At 39.3% G+C, this 23,921-nt stretch overlaps 1 protein-coding gene across 11 annotated transcripts in view; it reads left to right on the top strand.

The window, feature by feature from the left end:
* Nucleotides 1-23,921, top strand: part of ARMC9 (armadillo repeat containing 9) — a 93,726-nt gene that overhangs the window by 19,714 nt on the left and 50,091 nt on the right. For 9 of the 11 annotated variants that reach the window (XR_009819550.1, XR_009819556.1, XR_009819551.1 and 6 more), the window contains 10 exons: nt 5,410-5,445; nt 12,220-12,254; nt 13,381-13,492; nt 14,424-14,516; nt 15,873-15,963; nt 16,848-16,971; nt 18,865-19,004; nt 19,810-19,886; nt 22,017-22,091; nt 23,153-23,243. Coding sequence is in view for 3 of the 11 variants with exons in the window: in XM_062006102.1 (XP_061862086.1) it covers nt 5,410-5,445; nt 12,220-12,254; nt 13,381-13,492; nt 14,424-14,516; nt 15,873-15,963; nt 16,848-16,971; nt 18,865-19,004; nt 19,810-19,886; nt 22,017-22,091; nt 23,153-23,243 (874 nt within the window). In the remaining 8 variants the exon portion in view is untranslated. The remainder of the gene's footprint in view (nt 1-5,409; nt 5,446-12,219; nt 12,255-13,380; nt 13,493-14,423; nt 14,517-15,872; nt 15,964-16,847; nt 16,972-18,864; nt 19,005-19,809; nt 19,887-22,016; nt 22,092-23,152; nt 23,244-23,921) is intronic. The other 2 variants (XR_009819554.1, XM_062006103.1) reach the window with 1 other exon arrangement.

Here is a 23,921-nt window from a genome sequence, read left to right as displayed (position 1 = left end):
CCAGGTTTCCTCGTTGATTTGTCCACAGTTGATTGAACATATTTTCATTTGCCATGTAGAGAGTTCTGGTTTTATACATGAACGGCAAACATGTAGAAACACAAATAAGTATAGAAGAAAAAAAAACATAGATCCCATCTTCTGAGAAGAAGAATGAGAGTCCTTCCTCATCATCCCAAAGTATTTCTAACCACTCCCTCGCTGTTGATCCAGGAAGCCAGATGAGATGGACTAAAACCCAAATTCTAACTGCTTGCCACTAGGCCACTAAGTCATCCCATTTCTTTTTCTTCAAGGATTCCAAATACCTCATTGTTATATACTTAGATGTTTTTATTCTGTCCTTAAGTGGTTTCAGGTTTTTGCATAAGTTTTGGAATAAAGCTGGAGGCCTCGTGACCCAGACTAAATAGTAGCATGAATTTGCAGCATCTGTGCTGGATTTGTGTTGGAAGGTCCCTTCACTTTTTACTCAGAACCAACTGGGGACACTAGAGTGTGGGCTTTCCAGCTTACTCCATCTCACAAAACTCCAATTGTAAGGAGCAGCCACCTGTATCATTGCAGGGGGAAGAGACTAGCACAGGCACAGCTCCTTTGCTCATCCTTGCCATTAGGTCACTGTGTAGGCAAGAAAAGTGAGAGGTTTTAAAAGACAAAAAGCCCATGTCCAAGGGGTTTTGTCAGACATTAAATATGAAGTTTTGGCTTTTTTATCACCACTTTGCCTTGTGTTTTCAGGATTTGACACTGACTCATTGACATCATCAATGTCAGGACCAGGCCCTTAAGTTAATTAACTTTACCAGATCAGTGTCTCTAAACAGGTGAGCAGAAAATAAAGTCATTAGCAAGGAAATTACTTTTCTGTTGTGCTGACATTCAGCCTTAAATTTCTAACACTTAAGGGTTGAGTGTATGTGCATTACACAGTTTGGAAAGAGGAGATATGTGAGTTCACAGTCAGCTATACTGGTGCAGCCTAGGGGACAGTCCAGGTCTGGGAGCAGGTTCTGAGAGCAGAAAATACTGAAGCTGCATCAGTCTCAGAGATGTCTTCTTGAGCTACACAGTATATTTGTTACATGAGCTGCACTACGCTGTTAGTTTTTAGTTATGCTGGAAAGGTGGACTGTACAAGTGCTGTAACCAAAATGAAGCATTGCCCAAGGAAATGAAAGAATATGCCTTGTATTACCTCCTTGTTAGCATTATTTCTATGCAAACTTGATTTTGTTCACAGTGCATTGTACTCTCTGCTCAGTTTTTAATGTCAGGAAAGTAGTGTTGTGTAATATAAAGCCTTGAGGTTTCACACTGTGAAATTGCTATAAAGGTAGCATGTATCACTTACTAATGTGTGCTGCTATTGTACAGTCATCAGCTTCCCGGTTTGCCCCCCTTCCTGGCTTTCTTACTGGAAGAAATTTATATCAGGAGGGCAAATCCCAGAACGAATCTTTCTCACCGAACTGGCTCTAAGGCCTGAGGCAACGATCTCATAATCTCATACCCATGAAATCTCACTTAGTAAGGGCTTCTGGTGTTGGCTGTTGTTTTGTATTCAACAGTAAGCTGGCATGGATCTCATTCTTTAGCAGAACAAGTTTCATGCCTCTTGCCAGCTCTGTGACCTCCTGGGTCAGCTTGTGAGCCTGATCTCCAATCCATTAGCAGGATGCATCTGCTGCATGTAGTCAGAGAAAGGCCACACTACTGTGTTATAGCTGGGAGATGTTTGCAGTGCTTCTCTAAAGTCCTGTTTTACTGTAAGGCTTTTTTCCTAGCTGCAGTTGGATGTTATCACTGTCTCTCATCTTGTAATTTGACAAGTGTTGTCCTGAACTGGGAGATAAGAAACCAGAAGGAATTGTCAGAGCTAAAGGTCTGTATCTAAGAACAGGAGGTCAGAGCACCAGGTCTGACAAGTTGAAGAAACATTCATTCGAAGATTTAATCAGATTCCTGACTTTTTAATGCTCGTTTGGACAGGGGATTGGTGTGTGTAATGATAGATTTGAAAATAATGAAGTGATCTATCATAGCCCCTTGTATCTTTAGTACTCTTGACATAAGTTTTATTTTTGATTTAGGTTTTTTTTTTCTTTCTAATAATGATTTGATGGGTAAGAAGCCTGGGTTGTAGTTTTCTGATTCCTGCAATTTTCTGTTTAATACACATCATGAAGCCAAGAGGATTCTCTTGGCTCTTAATTACTGAACTGTTGTATGTTCATTCCCCATCAAAAGCAGCATAGGCTCAAGTCCTAAATCCACAAATAGATTTTCTGATTCAAGTAAGATGTGCACCTTGCTGGAATTTCTTGGGCTAGGGATAATATAATAAGATTCTCTACACTTTGTATTAAAGGGAAAACAGGAACTGTTGCTTCAGATGTGCAGTTTCTGTTAATGGTCAAGACGTGTATTAACCACCAGAGAATCTTTCCGTGACTCGAAGGCTGTGTAGCAGTGTGCCTATATTGCTACTGTACCATCAGTAGAGTCAATGCCCATTATGTTTTTACTGCCATTCGATCTGATTATATTTACCTATAGCTACAATTAGGTGAATTAATGCCTGTGCAAGTTTTAGGTCTCTTTTGGCACAGCAATTCAAGCTGTAGAAAAAAACCTTCTTTGTTTTCTTTTTAGTTCTGTCATTGGACAAAAGCACCAGCTGTTCTGCAAACTTAATCTGCCAGTTACAAACTGCAAACAAAGAGAATTTTTTAAAGTTTCCTGGGATAGCTGTAAAGATTAGAATGGGCTCCTTTTTTCTTGTGCTTTTCTCCTCAGACACACTTCTTACTGCAAATGTGAACATGCCATCAAGTTATAATCATTGGTGGTAGATATTCTGTTTCTTGTGAAAGAGTTTTCTGCACCAGGAGGGCACGTGAAACCTAGGAGACATGGTAACAGAAGTGTTTTTGTTTTGGATTAAGGTTTTTTATTACTTTGAACCATCCAGAGTGGATTCACCAAGCATAATCTGCACATTACAGCAAACAGCATCTACCCTAAGCAAGCTTTTCTTAGAATGAAATATATCAGTCTTCTCCATCCCTGTCCATGGGATGATTCTTAGATGTTACCACTTATACATGGAAAAGAGGTAACAATAGTACCTCTTTATGTAAGTAGAGAGAAGTTCTTTTTTCTGCTGATCCAATATGTGATGCTTTTTTCACAAGTTGCTGCATGTGATACAACTACCTGCAGCAACTTGGACAGGTGGTTTTTTTGTTTGCTTAAATTCCTCAACTCCAAAGGTAAGCTGTTGCCATCAGAATAGCTCCAGTTGGAAGGGACATAGAAAGATCATCTGACCCAACCTTTTGTGGTTTCCTTTAATATCATCTTTGTCATAATGCCTACTTATATTTTCACTGGAGTAAATATGCATATATTGAAATGTCTTCTTATCTCGATACAGGTTATCTCTTGCTTTCTTTTACTCACTTATTGGTTTCTATCCATGTTTTCCTTTGTCTTAAATTTCATTTTTAAACATCTTTGCCTGGAACTGTCTGTATGTGTGTATAGTACCACAGAATCTTAAGGGTTGGAAGGGACCTCGAAAGATCATCTGGTCCAATCCCCCTGCCAGAGCAGGACCACCTAGAGTAGGTCACATAGGAACTTGTCCAGGTGGATTTGAATGTCTCCAGAGAAGGAGACTCCAAAACCCAACTGGGCAGCCTGTGCCAGTGCTCCCTCACCTGAACAGTGAAGAAATTCCTCCTTGTGTTTCTTCAGAACCTCTTGTTTTCCAGTTTATACCCATTGTCCCTTGTCCTATCACTGGACATCACTGAGAACAGCCTGACTCTCATCCTTTACGTATTTGTAAACATTAATGAGGTCACCCCTCAGTTTCCTCTTCTCCAACCTAAAGAGCCCCAGCTCCCTCAACCTTTCATAAGAAGGGAGATGCTCCACTCAGTCATCTTTGTGGCTCTGTGCTGAACTCTCTCCAGCAGCTCCCTGTCCTTCTGGAACTAAGGGGCCCAGAACTGGACACAATATTCCAGATGTGGTCTCACGAGGGTGGAGTAGAGGGAGAGGACAACCTCTCTCAACTTACTGCCCACACCCCTTCTAACACACCCCAGGATGCCATTGGCCTTCTCGCCCATGATGGCACATTGCTGGCTCATGCTCATCCTGCTGCCCACCAAGACCCCCAGGTCCCTTTCCTCTACATTACTCTCTAACAGTTCATTCCGCAGCCTGTACTGGTACATGGTTTATTCTTTCCCAGATGTAAGACTCTACACTTGCCCTTGTTGAATTTCATTAGATTTCTCTCTGCCCAACTCTCCAGCCTGTCCAGATCTCATTGAATGGCAGCACAGCCTTCTGGTGTGTCAGCCACTCCCCCCAGTTTAGTATCATCAGCAATCAGTTTACTACATCAGGCAATTCTGAGTATGATGGTAATAAAAAGAATAATGTCAGATTTTAAAGCTTGGTCAAAGAACAGAAATACTTTTCTGTTTACAGTGAAGAGTGGCAAGTTTCATATACCTTCTCTATAAGACTGTATTCGTCTGTGAAAGAGGGACCTGCTGAGTACAGTGTTTATGTGCTTATTCATCTGCATAAATATGTCCTCGAGGTATTGGCAAGTTGACACAAAGAGACTAGAAGCAGAAGGATTAATGTTGGTCTTATTGTGTTGAACTGTGTACTTTTATTTTGATTTAAGACTGTTCTTTTTAGATACAAAGCTGTTCTAACTTAAATATTTTCATGTAATTAAAGAGAACATGGCACATTTTGTACTAAACTACTGAAACCATGAATTATCACCACTTTTTATTTTAGTAACTAAATCTCAGGTTTCCTTACAGAGACTTTTTCTTAATTTATTCCTGGAGCCTTTGGGGATGAGGGATTGCTAACACTGCTGAAACAGCTTAAATTGTTTCTCTCAGCTTTCGTTATGTGCTGGTGAGAAACTCCAGTCAAAGCAAGTATGGAGGATACTTGCAGTTGCTTTCTCAGAACCTGAGATCTTCTGATCTTCTGATCTTCTCTCTTTTAACTGCATCAGTGTAATGAACAATAGGAGTCATATATTCACATAAATGTATCAGTGCTTGGCATGTAGCTGTTGTAACTGACAGTTATAATGGACTAATATGCAGACTAGATATGTTTGCTAGATGTTAGAAAGAAAACTTGTAAATATATCACAGGAGAGACACACTGAATTAAGTCTTAAAACATACAAGTATGTGGATTGGGAGAATGTGCTTATACTTCTGTTTCCAAAGCTAATAGCCTGATAATTTGTAGCTAATTTTGATTTGTTGTTTGTTGAGAACTGTGCATTTCTCTGTGATTTATTTCTGTTAACTTATTTTTTTATCTTCTTTATTTTGATGTGTGCCCATAAAGGGATATTACTCTATGAGCCCTTGTGATGACGGATATGTAAGTGTCTGTATCTTTATATCCTTTCCCTTTGCCTGCTCAGTCTGTCACAGTCTGTGTTTCTCTTCATTTCACAATATGTAACAATTTTCCATGCATTTTAACTTGTCATGACATTAACTGTATGGTTTATGAAGAGACAAAATATGGGGAAGGTTTGGAATTTCTGCATGGATAACACAAATTCTGAATCACCTTATGGCTTCAGACCACACATAACAGCATGTCAACAAAAGAGCAGCTTTGTCCACAACTTTTATGTGAAACACAGTTTCTTATAGCATGCAAAGAGCAATTGGTTCTTCCACGTGAACATCAGTGTATGTTGCATATAATGTCTCTGAAATGTGCCAACACCAGCTGATCCCACAACACCCTCGAAAAAGCAAATCAATATTATTGCTTAAGATAATACAGCAGATTGCACTGTGCTCTTCAGAGGTGTGTTGTATTTTACATACTTGCAAGTTTAACTTCTGAAGTGAAACTTTCCTTCTGTATTTAAGAGTAGAAAATTCTTTCATACAATTAAAATGGATCCCCTTTCATTGAAAAAGCAAACCAGTATTCTGTGTACTGCTTGTGACTTCTGTAACCCAGATGGCAGTTTGCATACTGGCACTATCACAAGTACACCATAAGTATCTAATTTTGCCCATAGTCAGTGCATTCTTTGCAAAGAGAGGAAATGAGTTTACTTCTACGTAACTTGGTATGTAATCAATTCATAAAAGTGATTGGCACCAACTCTGAAAAATGTCAATCAATCTAAAATAATCCACATATATTTTTTATGGTTTTCTTTGGATAAAACAAGATTCCACCTTTCAAGAGAAACATTTTCTTTTTTTCAAACATCTGCATCACCTGGAATTACTGGAACCCCTGTGGGCACTCAGCTTCTGCTTAAAGCAACTTTTTATGTTGAGAAACAGTCACAGAATTATTGAATGCAATGGACTGTTTCTTTACATGCTGCTTTTTATCTTCATGTAGAGAGTACTGTCCACATTCACCTGTGCTAAAGGATCACCCATGGCAATCAACCTCTTCCTGTTGATGATGTAAATAGTCATAACAGACACCTTTTGTTAGACATTTAGTGTTTTGTTCCTCCTTAATGGTCTGTTTGGAGAGAGAGAGAACAGTTGATTACAGATGAACCATTGTGGATTAAATGATCTTTGCTAAAGAAAAATTTTCCCTTATAAAGGTAGCCTTAGTTAAATGTAACTTTCTATGACGTAGAAAGTAATCACCTGCACCACAGAGCTGTTTAGAAAATTTTTGTAAAGCTATCTCACTCTGAGTTATTTCTTGACTACATACATAGCTTTCAGCCTCCTCTCACTGTTTATATATAGTAATTTATACTTTTTTTTTGACATTTTGTCTTGTCATTCCATTATCACATAGTATTGGAGTGTGACTTTATGTACACTTCAGATGTATGGCAAGTGGGAAGTTTTCATAACAGCATATCTCTAGTATAAGTAAGAAAACAGAATTAATGAAAAACACTTGCAGACCTTCTTCTGAAGTAGATTTGCTTAGCCCCAGTAGGCCTGCCAGGTTACACAAGCTCGGAGGCTAATCTGTCATGGGCTGCCTGTAGCAGCCTTCTTGTTGTTAGTGTATAACAAATGAGCTCAACATAAATTTGTGGGTTCTAATGATATGTACAAATTTACTCTAACTTTGATTTTACTCTTCATATATTCATCACATATCTTTGATTATTCATTCTAAATCTGCATTGAATTTACACTGAATTCTTATAGCCCATTTTCAAGTGGTAACTGAGGATGGAATCTGGCTTTCAGCTTTAACCTTCAGCATATTGTGAATATATACATCAAATAGCAAAGGGAAGTTGGTTTGAATACAGGGCTACAGTACTTGATAAAATCAGCTGTGGTTTTGGCTTGCACATGAAATGCATCTGTTTTCTTTTATAAATATTGGATTTAATTATTTTCCCCCTTTGAACTCTCAGTTTTATTCCATGCTGTTCAGATTCATGCCTCACTTTGTTCAGAAACGAAGGGCTGCCATCTGTGGCTAATCTGCATCGTGACACGATTACTTGACTTAATATGGCACCTGGTTTGGCTTTGGCAAGAACCAACACAAACATAAGTCATACCCCATGATCCTACCAGAATGAACTGTGCTTGGGCTGTTGTTTTCTTGTGCTTGTTTCTTTTCCTTTCCTTAAGACACCTAGTTTCTGCATGTGTTTCAATTATGACAAATGATTCTGTCTCAAGATAGGCTTTGCATGAAAAGTATTTGTTCAAGATTAAATCCGTGAATGTTGGGAGCCATGTATTGCAGATGAGTCATGTATGCCCTATGTCCTTCACACTTCCATTCACTGGCAGTTTAAGGAATACTGATACTCAAAAGGTTGAATTGGTAATTAACCTGTTCCAGGAAAGGTAACACTGGGGAAAGGGCTTGAGAGAAAACACTATTTTTGATCTAAGAAAACTGATAGTAAAGAGGAGCTCTGTAACCTTGGCTGATTGCTGGTTATGTAATGAGGAAGTTGCTCATCAGCAGTGCCTTTGCTTTTCAGTCTGTGGCCTTGGATTTGTTACCTGGAGATGAAGATTGCAATGTTGCTACTAACTTTAAAAGAATAATAATAATTAGCTTTCTGCAGAGTGCTTTGAGAGCTATGAATGTGCAGTGCTGATGTTTTTACTTTCTCTTGTCCAGTTATTTACAAGCAGCTATTGGAATTCCCAATTTTCCAGCATCTAAAATCTCTGTCCCTCAAAAACACAGTCCAATTGGAGGTTTTGCACTATTGCCACAGAAACAAGTAAATAACCAGGCTTCAAAGTTTAGATTTGAGAACGAACACCAGGAAAGGTGGCCACATTGAGCTCTGTTCTGCCCACTTCCAGACTTCAAAATTAGCTTTTTCCTGACTTAAATGTATCCCTCTGTTCCTAAAAATACCTTTAAAAGGCTTCATGTTTTTACACATATCTGCAGTGTGGAAGTCCATTTTTTAAAAGCATATGGCTAAAATTTTGCAAAGAAAAAGACTTTTGTTATTAATTTGGTGGTAAGGCTGTATGGAAGCTTGGATTTGGATTTGCTGTGTACAGAGATAATGGTGAAGATGATGACCTTTTTCCACTGGCTAGATTAATTGTCTTAAGTCAAGTAAGTATGTTGACGTAAGTAAGCCCAAGAGCTGATTTGTAGGTCCAAGCTTTCCTTGAGGTGTGGTTTTCCTTTTGTTAAAGCTAGTGCACACATTGAGATCTTGAGTTTAACACAGCTTTTTGGGGTGAGGTTATGTAAAGATAATTATACTTGGTAAATATCCTGAGATTGGAACATCTCAGATATGTACCAAAGAGGAGAAACGGAAACAAACAAACAAATGCTACCTAGGGAAATGTTAAAAGAGCTGTTGAGGCCAAAGTGTATTTGCTTTGGTGGGCTGCCTGCTAGGGAATTCAAGGGCAAGTCAACTTTGTGAGGTGAAGAGCGTTCTTTTCAAGGAACAGGAGTATTAAAGTTAAAATTCAGTGTTAGGATGGGTCTGTATTTCACTGTTTTCCTTCACATTAATATTTCTGATTAAGCCATGAGTCCATAACTCAGTGCTTTCTATCACCAAGACTGCTGCTTCCAACTGGTCAAATCAGCATTAAAAAAGAGACATGGGGCTTGGTACAAACAGTTGTGGCCTATCAGGGACATCAGCTTGAGCTCTGTGCTGGGACAGGCGTCCCTTGATGCTGTTGCTACAGGAGGTGGTGAAAGGAGCCAAGGAACGGGTGCAGAGGTGATGCCTGCCAGCCTGGCAGCACTGTGGGAGAGAGAGCTGAAGAGGCTATGGTATGAGGAGGAGAAAGGCTGGCAGGATAGTGGGGCCCTGAGGGTCTGGGCTGCCACATGCCTTTCCTCTTTAAAAAAAACATGAGGATAAATAGATCAAAAGTTAAGAGTCTGTGGCAAGAGGTATGTTAAATTGAATGATCAATTAATTCAATGGCCTGGATGTTAAATTGAATGATCAGCACCTGGTGGTACTGAATTTAGGTCACTTATTTGAAAATTAAACTGACTGAAAGTCTCTTCAGATCCATTTAGCAATAGAAGGAAAGCTTGAGATGCTGTCCCTCAGCATACTGCGTGGCTGTGTGCTTCACAGGTGAAGGATGAACTAGCTCTGAAAACCTCCTGTTTCTGTTTTGCCTCACTGACCGTGACGTAACATGAACTGTATCCTTACGGCTTTACCAGACACACTGAAAGCCTGAGAGAGCTTTCTTCCTCCCGTGCAGGCTCTATACCAATAAACTTGGGTCTGATGGGAAAAGTGAGTGCTGGACAAGAAGGCTCTCCATCTCGGTGGTCCTGCCCTCAGAGCTCCAGTATAGACTCTGCCTCACTGTGTGGTGCCTTTTTGGAATAGGTGGACTGCCGAGCCAAGCCATACTCAATCTTTTGCTGTGCTCCGTCTGCCAGCTTAAAGAGTAATTTGGGAATTAATAGGACTTTGTCCTGCTTGGGCTGGTTGCTTTTTAAAACTCCAGATGTTTTTGCAATTGAAGTTTCTGTAGTTTGACATTTATAAAAGCTTGCAAAATCTTACACTTGCCAGAAGGTTTTCTTTGTATAAAGGACTTTGCTGAGAAGCAGAGTGCTTTTAGATACATCTGTTTGCTCTTAGTGGCCTCCTCTATTTATCTTTCTCTCTATTATTCTTTGCCTCACCTTCTCATCTTCAAGGGCTCTGTCATTTCTTTTGCTTTAATGTGCTGTAGTCACTTTCCTCCCACTTCCCTGACGAAACCAGGACAAATGGAGAAGGGTGCTGAGGAAGGCAGTGAAGAATGGTTTGCGATTTCCTTGTGCATTCAGGTACAAGATGACAGGCTTTGACTGGGAAAACAGTTTTCCTTAAACAAAAGACAGTTCTTGATATCTATCGAAAATGCTAAGGAAAATGAATACAGATAAATAAGAGGCAAACAGTTGGAGCAGATGTGATACTTTGAAAGACTTTTGTGTTGTGTGAAATAAACTACGATTTGAGAACTGCTGTCAAGACAGGTTAATTTTGACATGTGTGACCTGTTAATTGTCTATTGTGTACAAGTCAATCATTGCCTTAAACAGAACATAAAATACTTTCCAATGTGCATTTAAGCTTCTAAGAGAGGACTTCCTTGTGTTACAAAGGGTGCCAATGAGGTGATGTGTCCAAGGATACGTCAGCTGGTGGAATTCAATATTCTCTATAGTATTTCACGCTTTTTGTCTCCTAAATCCCTCGTTTTAAATCTGACAATAGATATCAATGATATAACTCCCAGTGAAAGAGCTGTGTTAGAGAGAAGACCAGTTTTAAAAGCATAAGTGGTAATGAGAGATTTTCTTTAGAAAGCAAGTAGGGAGATCAGCACAAAGAGATGACACTGAATATTCTGCGAATATGGCATGTAGTTGACATCAGAAAGCATGACATGAAGCACTTTCGTGCCAGAATTGCTGCTTTTTGGCTCACCTACAATTGATTCTGTTCTGGCAAAAACACACTTACTGAAGCAGACAAATTTTAAATGGGACTTTTATATGGTGTTGGTATTTTTTAAGTTTGGACCTGTTAGCAGTTGTGCCTGCATGTGCTCTGCCTCACACTGCATCACAGAGCAAATATCCAGGCTTAAATGGAACTTATCCTGGGCAGAACCACTGAGAAGCAGTGTACTCTTACACATCAGTATACAGCACAGAACCTTTACAAGTTAATAGTTACATATAGGGGTATATTAGTTACATATAGGGGTACATATTAGTAGCAACAGGCATTCTAGTGTGTCAACGCAAAGAATTGTAGCAAATTTGGATGCAGTAATACAGGCTGGGTGTCCAGTGAAATATTGTTACAACTTTGAGGGATAAACATTTTTGAAGTCAGTTAATATATTTAACAAGTTGTCCATCTTCCTCAGTGGGCTTCAAATGGCCATTTCACAGGAGCACACAATCACAGAAAAATAGTGGAGCATCTCTCTTCTGATGAAAGGCTGAGGGAACTGGGGCTCTTTAGTTTGGAGAAGAGGAGACTGAGGGGTGACCTCATTAATATTTACAAATACATAAAGAGTGGGTATCAGGAGGATGGAGCCAGGCTGTTCTTAATGATAGGACAAGGGGTAACAAGTATAAGCTGGAACAGAAGAGGTTCCAAAGAAACACAAGGATAAACTTCCCTGTTCAGGTGAGGGAGCACTGGAAGGGGCTGCCCAGATGGGTTGTGAAGTCTCCTTCTCTGGAGACATTCAGAACCCACCTGGACAAGTTCCTTTGTCCCAGCTCTGGTAGGGGGGTTGGACTAGGTGATTTTTTGAGGTCTCTTCCAACCCTTAGGATTCTGTGATTCTGTGAAGGGACCTTGAAAGATCGTCTAGTCTAATCCCCACTCACTTTTTTTTCCCCTTTTATTTACTGTATTTAAATGCTTCAAATGTAGGTAATCTTTGGTGTATGACAGTGAAGATAACCTAGCCAGATCATAACAAAGGGGTTTTCACCTGTGAAACACTGAAGGGAAAAGAAAGATAAACATTTAAGCTTTCTTTTTGTTTATATGTGTTTCTATTTTGCAATGTAGGTTTTAAAGGAAAACAACTGCAGAACCTCAGTGACAGAGTTCACTGTGCACCTCTTTAGTAACTGTTAGCATGAAATTTGGACTAACCTGTTGTGATCTCATTTTTCTTTCTTTTTCTGATCCAGGCTTCCACAATGATAAGAGCATCTTTAGCCCCTGTGTAAGTATTTATTGCTGAGCTTCATTTATATCTATAGAGAAGAAGAGGAGGGGGTTGTAAACTGTAGTGAACTGTCAGTTGTCTGCAAATGGGAATCACTTGCTCTCTGTGTGCTTCCTCTGATCTCAGTGAGCTAGGTATGCAAATATTGTGTCCTTCTGTCAGGCAGGTTCAGTAACACCCGAATTTCAACAGGATGTTGCTAATCCAATAAATCTGCCTCTCCACACCTGGCAGTTGGTGCTGTATTCTCGTTACTGTTTCCGCACGTTGCAGTCCTGTTGTTGTAACTGGTTTGCTTCTCATAAATCCAGGAAAAGGGGGAATCAGTAACATGATTTTTTGGATGCTTCAAGGTTGAGTTTTTTGGTGACTAGCCTAATCAAATTTTGGCTTATAATATTGAGCAGAAGATGGCATACATGAGGTGAAATGTTTGAGACACTCTTGATCTAGTTACATGGAAATTAAAGGGACAATTATACATATAACATAAAATTTGGTTTGAAAAGTGGTGGGATAGGAAGATAGGAGTAAAAATGTTTTAGTGGAATATATTTCAATATTAAAGAGTTGACTGGAAGCAGTTTTGTTAAGGGAAACTTCTATTGCCATGTTAAAATAGCAAGAATAGTACTGGTGCATGGCAAGAGGTCTTGCATTAAGTCTTATGTTAAGGCAGCATAGTCCAGCCTGTAAAAATCTGTTCAGCCTACCATGTTTACCTTGGAGAAGACATTTCTGTATGCATGATTTGGAACTGCAATTTGTTACTGTCTGCTAATAACTAGGTGCTAAGAGCCACAGACTGCTGCCCTCATGCCTTTGTGGTCCACACAGAGCAAAAAGGGGTATTACTGGTTTATGCCACTCAAAAGCTCAGGTAGGTGTCAGAGTTTAGTGACTTCCAGTCATGCTGGTAAATGAGCTGCATGCACAGTGAAAAACAGTCCAAGTTTTAAAAGCCTGTTGTTCTAACATGGTAATAAAAGTAACAAAGGTGTAAAAATGTGGAAGCTCTTTTCCTGAAGCAGACTTCCTGTTTTGACTCTTCTCACCTCAGTAACATCAACTGCGTTGAATAAGGAGAGAGTTTTGATGAATATCTTTCCCGTTTGCACTGTAGGAAGATGCAGGATGTGCCATTGTTGCCCTCTTTGGATTATGAGAAGCTGAAGAAAGATTTGATTACAGGGAATGATCGTCTCAAGGCCTTCTTACTGCAGGCTCTGCGCTGGGTAAGGGAAAGGACCTCTCTAGAAATAAATAAATAGGTCCTGTCTAGAGGAATCTAGAGCTAAAGTAATTTTGCAAGCGTGACTATTGTTCTGGTCATCAGTTCAACTTTACAGGCAACTTCTTTCTGTCAGTGAAGCTTGCTAAGGGTCTTGAGATGATGAAGAAAGCCTGGGCAGCAGGGATCTATTTGTAGCAGTGTCCTCCTCATCTGAGGAAAGCCAGATAGGAATTCCTGGGATCTTCAGTAGAAGTAATTTCTGATGTGTCTTCAAAAACATCGTTGGTGATGGTTTAGGCAGTTCCTTTTTGCCCTGTTTTAGATTTATATATTGCTGTCTCCAAGAAATACCTGGCTCTTAATCATCAGCTTTCTTTTATAATCAAGGCATTCCACAAGAGCCTATCTTTTGGTTGACTCAGATCATATAATGATATTTCAGGAAAAGTTAAAGGTGACAACAGGAAGTTACATTTTCCTGCTGAAAAGGAAGCTGATGGGTTCAAAGTGACAGACATGAAAGATGATAATAGTGGAATTCTGATCAAGCTTCAATGTCCGTTTTCACATTAAAAACAACATCCGTTAGGTCTGACCAATGGTTCTTTTAGCCCAGTTCTCTGTCTCAGATGTTTTAGAAAGCACCGTGTGTAGCTATTAGAGGGGCTTTTTAACTTTATGGGAAGTAATGGGTTATCCTTCCTGTACGGACATTGAGGACAGTTCCCAGGTAACGGCTTTGTAATGGATCACTGAGCTGAGGTCAGGTCGGTTCATTTCATCTCTTAGATCGCTGAGGTTGAATTCCTTCTCCCTGTGAGAAAAGGTTTCTCAGCCATAGGGTATCAGCACCTTTAAAATCTTCAGTGGTGATCAATTCACATTCCCATTTATTTATTTGTCTGGTTTATTTATGTTGTTATTTATTTTAGCGCTTGACAACATCATATCCTGGAGAACAGAGAGACACTGTCCTGCAAGCCTACATCAGTAATGACCTTCTAGACTGCTACAGCAACTGTCAGGTCAGCTGGAAAGAGTTTTCCTCCAACCTCTATGTGATAGTGCCCATTTGTTTCTATGAACTGCTGATCAGAAAGATTTATCACTCTCTAGAAGGGAAGGAAAAAATGTGCCAAAATCATGCGATATATTTAACTTCTGCATTCACAGAAGGATAGAATGGTAGGGGTTGGAAGGGACCTTTAGAGTCATCTAGTCCAACCCCCCTGTCAAAGCAGGTCCACCTAGATCAGGTCATATAGGAACGTCGTTCTAGTCTTTCCATGTTGCTGCACAAAGCTTTGTGTTGCAAGAGCCCTCACTGTAGATACAGTTCTTGTAGACAAGTGGAAATTAGTTACCTGTCCTGGTGCTTAATGTCTGAGTGTTGAGCAGAAGCCTGCTGAGCTCCCTACTTCAGAGGTAGCTCTGGCTTATCAGATGCTTTTTGGGTGATTAGGTATTGTTAGATAATACTTTCAATCCATTTCACCAATCAAGGAAAAACATTGAATTAGGACTTCAATCTTAATACCTCTATGGACTATCTGGTCATGCACTTGTAATAACATGTTCAACAATATTTAGTGAATTTGTTACCTTTCTTTGGAAAAGTGGATTATTGGTAGGTTGATTTTGAAAGGTTACTTCAGTCACTGATAATCCAATACTATTATGCCTAACAAAAGTGCAACTTTTCATTTCTAATGGTGAAATCTGTGCATAGCTGAGTTCCCTATTTGTCTGAAGTGGTGGGCCTAGTTTTTCTGTTGTGGCTCCCATTGTCATTGCAGCAGTAACTTCACTAGAAAACTTAAAGGATTATTAAGTCAATGATCTGGTTTTCTCCCTGTAAATTTCTGTAAGAGTAAAGTTATACCTCAGTAATGCCTGAAGTAACACAGATTAAAAATACTTTGTCGTGTGAAGTTCTTGGTAAGTTACTGAGCTGCTTTCTCACACTCTTAGTGGTCAAACAAAAGCATTCCTGTTCAGGTAACATTGAAATTAATCAAGAAAATTAAGAGGTTTTTTTTGTCACTAATTAAATATTAATTTTAGATACCAACTTTGACCGATAACTGTGTTGGTTCATTAAAATTCTCACCCTACACCATGGAGCTTAATGATATTTTAACAGACTGAGACAATGAGCTCTAATTTGCTTATCTGTTAATTTTCCATCTCTCCCTCAGGCCCCTATCAACAAAAAACAAACTGGGAATTTTTAAGTTATATTTACATTATTTAAGGTATTAAGATACTGAAAGTTTGTTTGCTGTGAAAATTTAATGAAGCTTTTAGAACTTTATGAAGACATTATGGGTTTTTTTTCCTGCCTTGGTGAGTTTTTATTAATGTTTGCTCTTTTTTTTCAGAGAAACATCTTCAAATTGTTACATTCTAAGAGTGAGGTAGTCAGACAGTATATGGCAAGGCTCATCAATGCTTTTGCTTCACTGGCAGCAGGTAAGAGATTTGCTGCAAAAAAAAAAGAGACAGCATGTTCATATAAGGCTGGCTTATAGGTACCTCACAAATACATGTCACTGCATGTAGAAATTTAGAGCCTTATTTGCACTTTTTCTAGGGAATCACTGTCTTTTGTTACATACATTCAAAACAGTTTCTCAGTATCTGGGAAGTTTTCATTTTGACACTGTATATTCAGCATTTCTGACTTCTTTTGATGATTTGTGGTCTATGTGAGAACTTACCCAGACGCTGCCTTTAATGTAGTCTTCATTCTCTTCATAAGAGCTGGAAAAAGGAAGAAGAATCCCTGTTAATTAAAGGTCCTTTAGGCAGACCTACTACCAGGCTGTGCAAGAGTTAGTGCAGCTGCTTTTACATTTTCCTGGTCCTCACCTGAATAAATCTTGGTGCATGACTGTTGTTTGGTTGCATATATATTGCCTGTCCCAGATTAGCCTTTGGTTTGGTGCTCCTTAAGGAGCTAACTATTGCTGGGAACTGAAATCCCACTTCAAATCAATAGCAGTATGGCAAATAGGGCATCTAACTTTCCCAAGCTCTTTGGACCTCTCTGTGCTTTTCCTAGAGTGTACAAAACTGTGATAGGACAGAAAGCATATACTGAAAGAGAAATAGTGTATTGATTCTGTGGGTTTCTTACTTGGCAAATTAGAGCCTCTAATGCCCTAAGTGGCTGGATTCAGTGCAACTGGTCTGCTAGGCAACTCATTTGGGCAGATTTGTTTGGGTCTTGGCACAAGGTTCTGGCTTGTCAGGAGGAAACTGAGGTCAATCCTGCTTAGATTTCCAAGGAGAGGGAGCTTTTCTGTCATAAGCTGGTATCTCAGCATCTGTTCTTTCATCACTTTTTGCACCAGGTCGTGTCTACCTTTCTCAGAACCCAACGTTGCTGCGAATGCTGGAGGAGAGACTGAAAGCTGAAGACAAGGGTTCCCTTACATGGGAGAATATTCTGGGGACTCTGCAGAAATTCAGTCTCAGGTGATGAAAGCACAGCACGCACTGGTGACAGCAGGAGAGGAAATGCAGGCTAGTTAGGCTCTGTTCAGGGAGGAAAGAAGAGCACTTGATTTTTCCATAACAATCATCAGAACCTCTGATGACTGATGAAAGCAGTATCATTTATTATGGAGGAGAACTCAGTTTTGCTGACTGAATTAACCTGACTTCCTACCACCTGTCAAGACTCAAGTAAATGTACATCTTCCATAGCTTTGTGTGCTTTATATATATTCCATAATTAAACAAAGTTAAAATCTCAGTGTAGAAAGTTCTGAAGATCCTACACAGAAAAAAAGAGTTGCATTACATTCCAAAGCATAAGGTTTTCATTATCCTTTCTGCAAACATTTTTCAGGGATTTCAACCTCATCCTGTTGATCCTGTTTCCTGGAGCTCTGTATACATGGGCTGTCTTGTTTCTTACTTTTGCCTTAGCAGTCTGACTCAAATGCCCACCACAAAAGAAATATCGTGCAAAAGCAGTAAAGGGCGTGACATTGCTCTCATTTATCAAACAAATATGATCTAAGAACTGTTTTCATGGTACTCAAAAGGAATATTCAGCCCTGAATAGTTAACTAAGTGTAAGGAGGCAAATGGATGTGTTTAGCTCCTACTTTCATTCATGTTTCTTCTATATTAAGACTGCAAGTGTTGGGATTTTTTTATTTAGTTGGGCTGCTTTTGGATTTGCCTCATTTAGAACTTATCTGAATGAAGCACACATGAACATGCTTTGGGTAAAATGCTACACTGCTTCCTGACATTGGACCTTACACATACTTGAGATGAAAGAGAATAAATCTTCTTACCTTGCTGCTTGACATCCTAAACCAATCGTACAGAAAATAGTATTTCTATTAAAGCAGTTGTTAATAGTACAAGTGATTTTGAACTTTGAGGCCTAAGCACTAAGCTACTGAAAATGTGAAAGTACTTTACTTTCTAAAAAGTAACATTTAATGTTATAGAAGGTTAATTCCAGATACTTGATGTGAGAGACTTTTAATGTGTGGTCAGATGCTGTCTTGCTTTGCTCAGTCCATGCCGTAGACCTATGGCAAGATCCAGGAGTCAGAAATCATATGAGCTTTCAGAAGTAATCCAAATCCCAAGTACTAAATCCAGCAAAATACTTGCTTTGATCTTTCTAATTTAGACTTACTGCCCATTGGAAATAACATGATTTAAAAATGGTATTGTTCAGCAAGACCTTTCTACCAGTACATACTTCTTTTTTGTATCGTGAAGTGAGGAATCTCTGTTATAGGAGATCACAGCTAACCTGGCACTTTATTCAGTATACCCTTTGAGGGTAACTACAGGTTAAAAGAATATGTGAATTAAGGTTATCTAGAGAAATAAGCAAATAGATTTAAGCAAAAAATCTCATTTGTCAAATCATCAATACAAAAGGGCTGTAGTGCTATGGATACCTATGGCAGAAGAAGTAATTAATTTGTTCTGTGGGTCTGTTGTGTGTACCTGGCTTTTTTGACCAATTTTAAGACAACTGAAAATGCATTTTTTAAGTGGAGTCAGAAGCCTTAGAAAACAGTGAAGAAACTTCTCAGCAGCTTGGCAGGTTTAAAAAAAAACCAAACCACAGCACACAAAAAAGCCAACTCACCCGACAGCATTTTAGTCTGACCCTATGGGAATCTGCAGCTTTGATTTCCGCAGGCTTTGTTTATTCCTTAATTTAACTGATTCTGCCAAAATGGGTAGTTCTGAGGGTTTTTTATTGGCAGGCTAGTGTGTAGCAGGTAGATAAAGTAAAGTTTGAATGTGCTTATATTAGCTATAAATGTATTTGAAAGCGATTTATGATGTGGTCTGATTTTTGTGACCTCTTTTGTTTTTTAATCTTAGGCGTGCGCCGCAGTCAGCAATGATCAAAGATGGGCTCATTTTCTGGCTGGTTGATGTTCTAGCAGATACAGATTGCCTGTCTGATTACACCCTGGAGTATTCTGTTGCCTTGCTCATGAATCTTTGTCTGCGGACTGCAGGTGTCTTATATTTTAAATGACAACCTTGTTCCAAGAAATGGATAGGGAAGATTGTAACTTTTTGAGGTTTTTTCTAATATATCTGGATATTTTCAGGTGACTGTAATTAGTAGCAAGGATTTACATAGCCAGAGATATTTGAGTGTTCCAGCCAATGCTTTTGAGATCTCTTTCTTTTTGTGAGGACTGCCATTTCTGCATTCCAGGCCCTCTTCTCAAAGGACACTTCTTACTGTGTAAGAGATTTGTTTGTGTAAAAGGAAGTCATAACTGAGATGATTGGTAATGGCAAGAATCTTAACTTTCATCTTATGGAGTGAAATACTTGTGTGCTTCTCTTCTAAACACAGATATTCTTCCCAACGAAATAAGGCCCTGTCTATGTCCAAGAGACTTAAAAGAGGCTTAAAGTAAATTGGTTTTTAAGAAGGAAAGTAAGGCAGGAGTGAAAAGTTTACTGTTTGCCATAAGCAAAATAATACCTTTGTTAAACTACTCAAAATCCCTTTATGTTGCATCCTGTCCAAGATTGCAACTGTAAAAATCCAGAGTAACTCCATTGATTTCAGCCTGCTTATGCTGAGCAACATTTGGCAGGGACAAGGAACAGTATTGCTCTGTATATCACAGAATCGCGGAATGGTAAGGGTTGGAAAAGACCTCTAAAGATCATCTAGTCCAGCCCCCTGCTAAAGCAGGTTCACCTTGATCACTCAATTATACCTGGTACTGATTTTAAGAAGTAAACAGCTTGCTGTGATTGGTTATATTTTTTCAAGCATATTTATGTTTTCTGCCTTTGCAGGGAAGAAAATGTGTGCAAGAATCGCAGACCGTGTGCTCAGAGCTCTCTCTGACCTTCTTGGCCACGAGAATCATGAGGTATTTGTACAGCAAATTTTGGGTTAAGGAAAAGATTAAAAAAGCAAGACAGGAAGAAATGGGAAAAAGTGAATTCTTTTGCTTTTCCTTGTTACAGCCTCATGTAATTAAGTTGTGTGAAATATTCCTAAAAGTCACAGTTGTGTAATTTTTTGTTCTCGGACAGTGATCTTTCTACACATAATTTTGTCTTCCTTTAACAAATGTTGGCAGCTAAGAATGAAAGTCTTTTAGATGCATAGTTATCATGCAGTCCCCGTGCCTCCTTGATTACAGTTTCTGATGCTGTGTAAATGTCATCTCACACCAAATCATCTCAAGCTTAACTAGTTCATTAGATGAACAATGTGTGGTGCAAGCCATTATGCAAAACATCAGGTGCAAAGAAGCAAATTTGGAGGTAGTTTCAAGGAATATTATAAGCAAGCAGCACACCTGTGACATTTAAGCCATAATATCTTTTTCTCTATCAGTTAATTTAACCCGAGACTTGGAAATTTTGTGGTTCAAGTTTCTTGTCTGTCTCCAGACACACTTGCATCTTAGATGCTAAGTTACACTCCCTCAGAGCAAAATGATAAAAATTAGTAGTTCTTTCTACTTAACGCATTTCAACACATTACTCTGATATCAGCTGTCTGCTATATAAAGGATTGCTGCTACTGTCTCTGCAGAGTCACTTCTTTAACCATGGAGTAAAATTCAAGGCCACAGAAAACATGAGCAAATACTGTATGAAATCACAGGAGGCAGAATGTTTCCCAGGGTGCTCTAGATTGATTCCTTGATGATTGTACAAGTTGCAATGAATCCAAACTCTGGTGACTCGTGTTTATATACAGTGATTGTATTGACAGGTTTTTCATTTATCACTTAAACTGAAAATGGAGAATAAATCTGAAAGAACTGTTTACTCCAGGTTTTACTGATTCATTAGAAGCTGTAGATTAGTTCTTTACTAGCACTGTTTTGATAAAGATGAACTTGGCATACCTTTATTGTACTGTTTCACAGGCTTTGTTTTTATGAATGATGAGAGTTAATACAGCTCATTCTAACACAAAGTAACATCCCAGTCCCTAAACAGAAGCATTTAGAAAATACCATCATAGTTTTGAGGTTTTGAATGCCTTAGAATGGCCTTGAAATTTGTCTCAGGGTGCATTCCTAAAACCTTGTTTGCACCAGCATAGCTGATAGAAGTTTTGTTATCAAAGGTACAAGGCAATGCTCCTGGGTGCCAGGATTGCTTTCTGAGAAGCTGTGGAATCCTTGTGTAAATCCTAGTCCCTTATCTTTTCTTGCTTGCCCTGCTCCCAGCCTACTTAATTTCTTCATTATTCCACGGGTATCATAAAATTACAGAATAAGAGGGGTTGGAAGGGACCTTTAGGTAGCACCCAGTCCAACCCCCCTGCTAAAGCAGCTCTGCCTAGATCAGATCACACAGGAACGCGTCCAGGCGGGTTTTGAAAACCCCCAGAGAAGGAGCCTCCACACCCTCCCTGGGCAGCCTGTGCCAGGGCTCCCTCACAGTAAAATAGTATCTTGCAGAAGATGACTGGAAGTCTTAGTGCTTCATCAGTAACTGGCCAATAAAAAGTGCCAATAAAACTACTTTGACGGAACTGGTGGCTTTCATAACCGTAATACAGCTCTCATGCTGGCTGGTTTTTTTCCTCTGGTGAGGAACAGTAACAGGCAGCAGAGTGAGAGGATGTTTGAAGCTGCTACAGCTTTTATCATCCTGCCTGAGGCTACTGTGCTTGAAGCCTTGTCTTGAACTCATGCTGCCCTCATCCTTGTTCTTTCTCTTATTTTGGGTACTGTCACTAGTATATGTAAGAAACTGACCTCTTTTTTTTTAGGACTAGGTCAATTTGCAAGAATATGTTTTCAGCAGGGGTGGAGGGGAAGTCAGCATGCAGCAGTACTGATTTAGAGCAACCCATATGACAGTATTTTTGCATCCTAAAAGTTCACTGCTTCTAAAGTGGGAATTTTTGCAAGTGCCTGATTAAACTCACTGAACATAGCTGTTCTGCACATTCACTCTTAAATTTTGCTTATAAGTCAGCTGGGGTGAATGTAAGAGGTTTTCTTAGCTGTATGACTATTTCTTCCTCTTAGATACAACAATATGTGAATGGAGCACTGTATAGCATTCTTGCCATCCCTTCTGTCCGAGAAGAAGCCAGAGCAATGGTAAGAAGTGCTGCCTTGCACAGCACAAAGATCAACATGTATGCCAAAGACAGCATGCACATAGGTACCTGTTGAGCAGTGTGTAGCAGGGTTGTGAGGTAGGAGCCATGGTATTTGAGAAGGGAATCCACAAGAGGCCTTCCACCTTCGGTGTGAATGTGTATCTCAAGCACATTTGCCACATTTGCTGATCTTTTCCCAGGAGTACAGCCCCAGGACTGTGAAGGATTGTATCTGAGTTATAAATTAAAGATGTTATTTTAGAATGTTGTCCATCTAGCATTTCATAGACTGGATATAGCCCAGGAGATGCTTTCAGGTGACTAGCTGCTACTTCTCCTTATTTAACTCATTCTGCACCAGTGAATAGCCACTAAGAGGACGATTTCTTGCTGCTTTCTGCTTGGTATAGACATGGTCGGCTGGGGAAGGCAGCAGGAGGAAGATTTTAGTAGAACTAAGAATTGATCTCCTGTGGAAGTTACCCTGATGGTAATGAATGTGTTTTGACTTCTGGATTTGAGGAAGCCATTCCTGGGATAGCAGTGTATGTTTATATCTTAAGGGTGATCTTAGAGAGTTATGCAGACACAATTGTTGTCAGATGGAACCTCACAAAGCACAGAGGTTTTGAAGCCATCTTAAATTCTTAAAGACACAACATCAAGTCTATGAGGGGCCACAAAAAGAGAAACTGGATTTAAGAGAAGGTTTGCAGTTCACATTCCTTCTCTGAACCTTGCACTGTTGTATCTGTGAATGCAAATGTACCCTTTTCTGTTGGCTACTGTGTACTCAGTTCAGAAGGCAGAAGCAGCAGATTTAATGTATAAGTTTTCTGTTCATCATGGATACATCTGCATTTAAACATAGAAGCAATATAGGCAGAATATTTCTTTTGACCTTGGGAAATGTACAGAAGAAATGGAGTGCTGGATACAGTGGTTTATTTCACACCACCTTTGTTTTTCCTGACAAAACAAATGACATTTTAGATCACAAAACTCTGTCACTGTGGTCATGTGAAATATTAATCTAGCAATGTTTTCCACTGCATCCAGGGAATGGAAGAAATTCTGCGCTGCTTTATCAAGGAAGGAAATGCAGAGATGATCCGACAGATTGAATTTATTATCAAGCAGCTCAATTCAGGTCAGAAGAACAGATGCAGCTATCTAAGCTGTAAATCTTTCACAAAAGCCATAAGAGAGCTCATGTTTTTACTTGGCATTGAAACTCTTGAAGAATAACAATAGTGTGATGGTCTGAGAGAGGGTGAATAGTAAATGTCAGGATTTGAATGTCAAATGTATTTAAAAATTTCCTTTTGTGTTACAGTTGTAAAGAAGAAAAAAAAAGGCTGAGTAGGTTTCAGTTCCAAACTTTTGGGACTGTAAACAGAATGATCTTGACTGTTTTCCTTCATGCTAGTGACCTCACAGTAATGAGATACTATTGTGAACTGCAAAAATAAACAGGTGATAGAATTTGTAAAGCAGGATTTAGGGACTAAATCTGTCTCTGCTCAGCTCTTGCTCTATTGAGAAGTGTGGCTTTGTTAATCTGAAATGGTTTATCCTGAACAGAAGGCTGAGACCATTCTTTTTGAAGAGTATGTTGATGGGTCCTAGGAGTTGTAGATGTTGGGTTAATACAGGCAAATGTGAGGAGGTGAAATATTTACTATATTTTCTGTTCCCTGTGGCCGACAGGAAGACTGAAGAAAGAGAAAGCAAATAGTGAAAAAGAGGTTAATTCTAATTAAATCTTTCTGTATAGTAAAACTAGAACAAGTTTGACTGCTTGCTTTGGCTTTTGGAAAGAACATAT

This window comes from Colius striatus, chromosome 12 (assembly GCF_028858725.1).
Source record: "Colius striatus isolate bColStr4 chromosome 12, bColStr4.1.hap1, whole genome shotgun sequence".
Lineage (NCBI taxonomy): Eukaryota > Metazoa > Chordata > Aves > Coliiformes > Coliidae > Colius > Colius striatus.
This window is presented reverse-complemented; position numbering and strand designations above follow the sequence as displayed.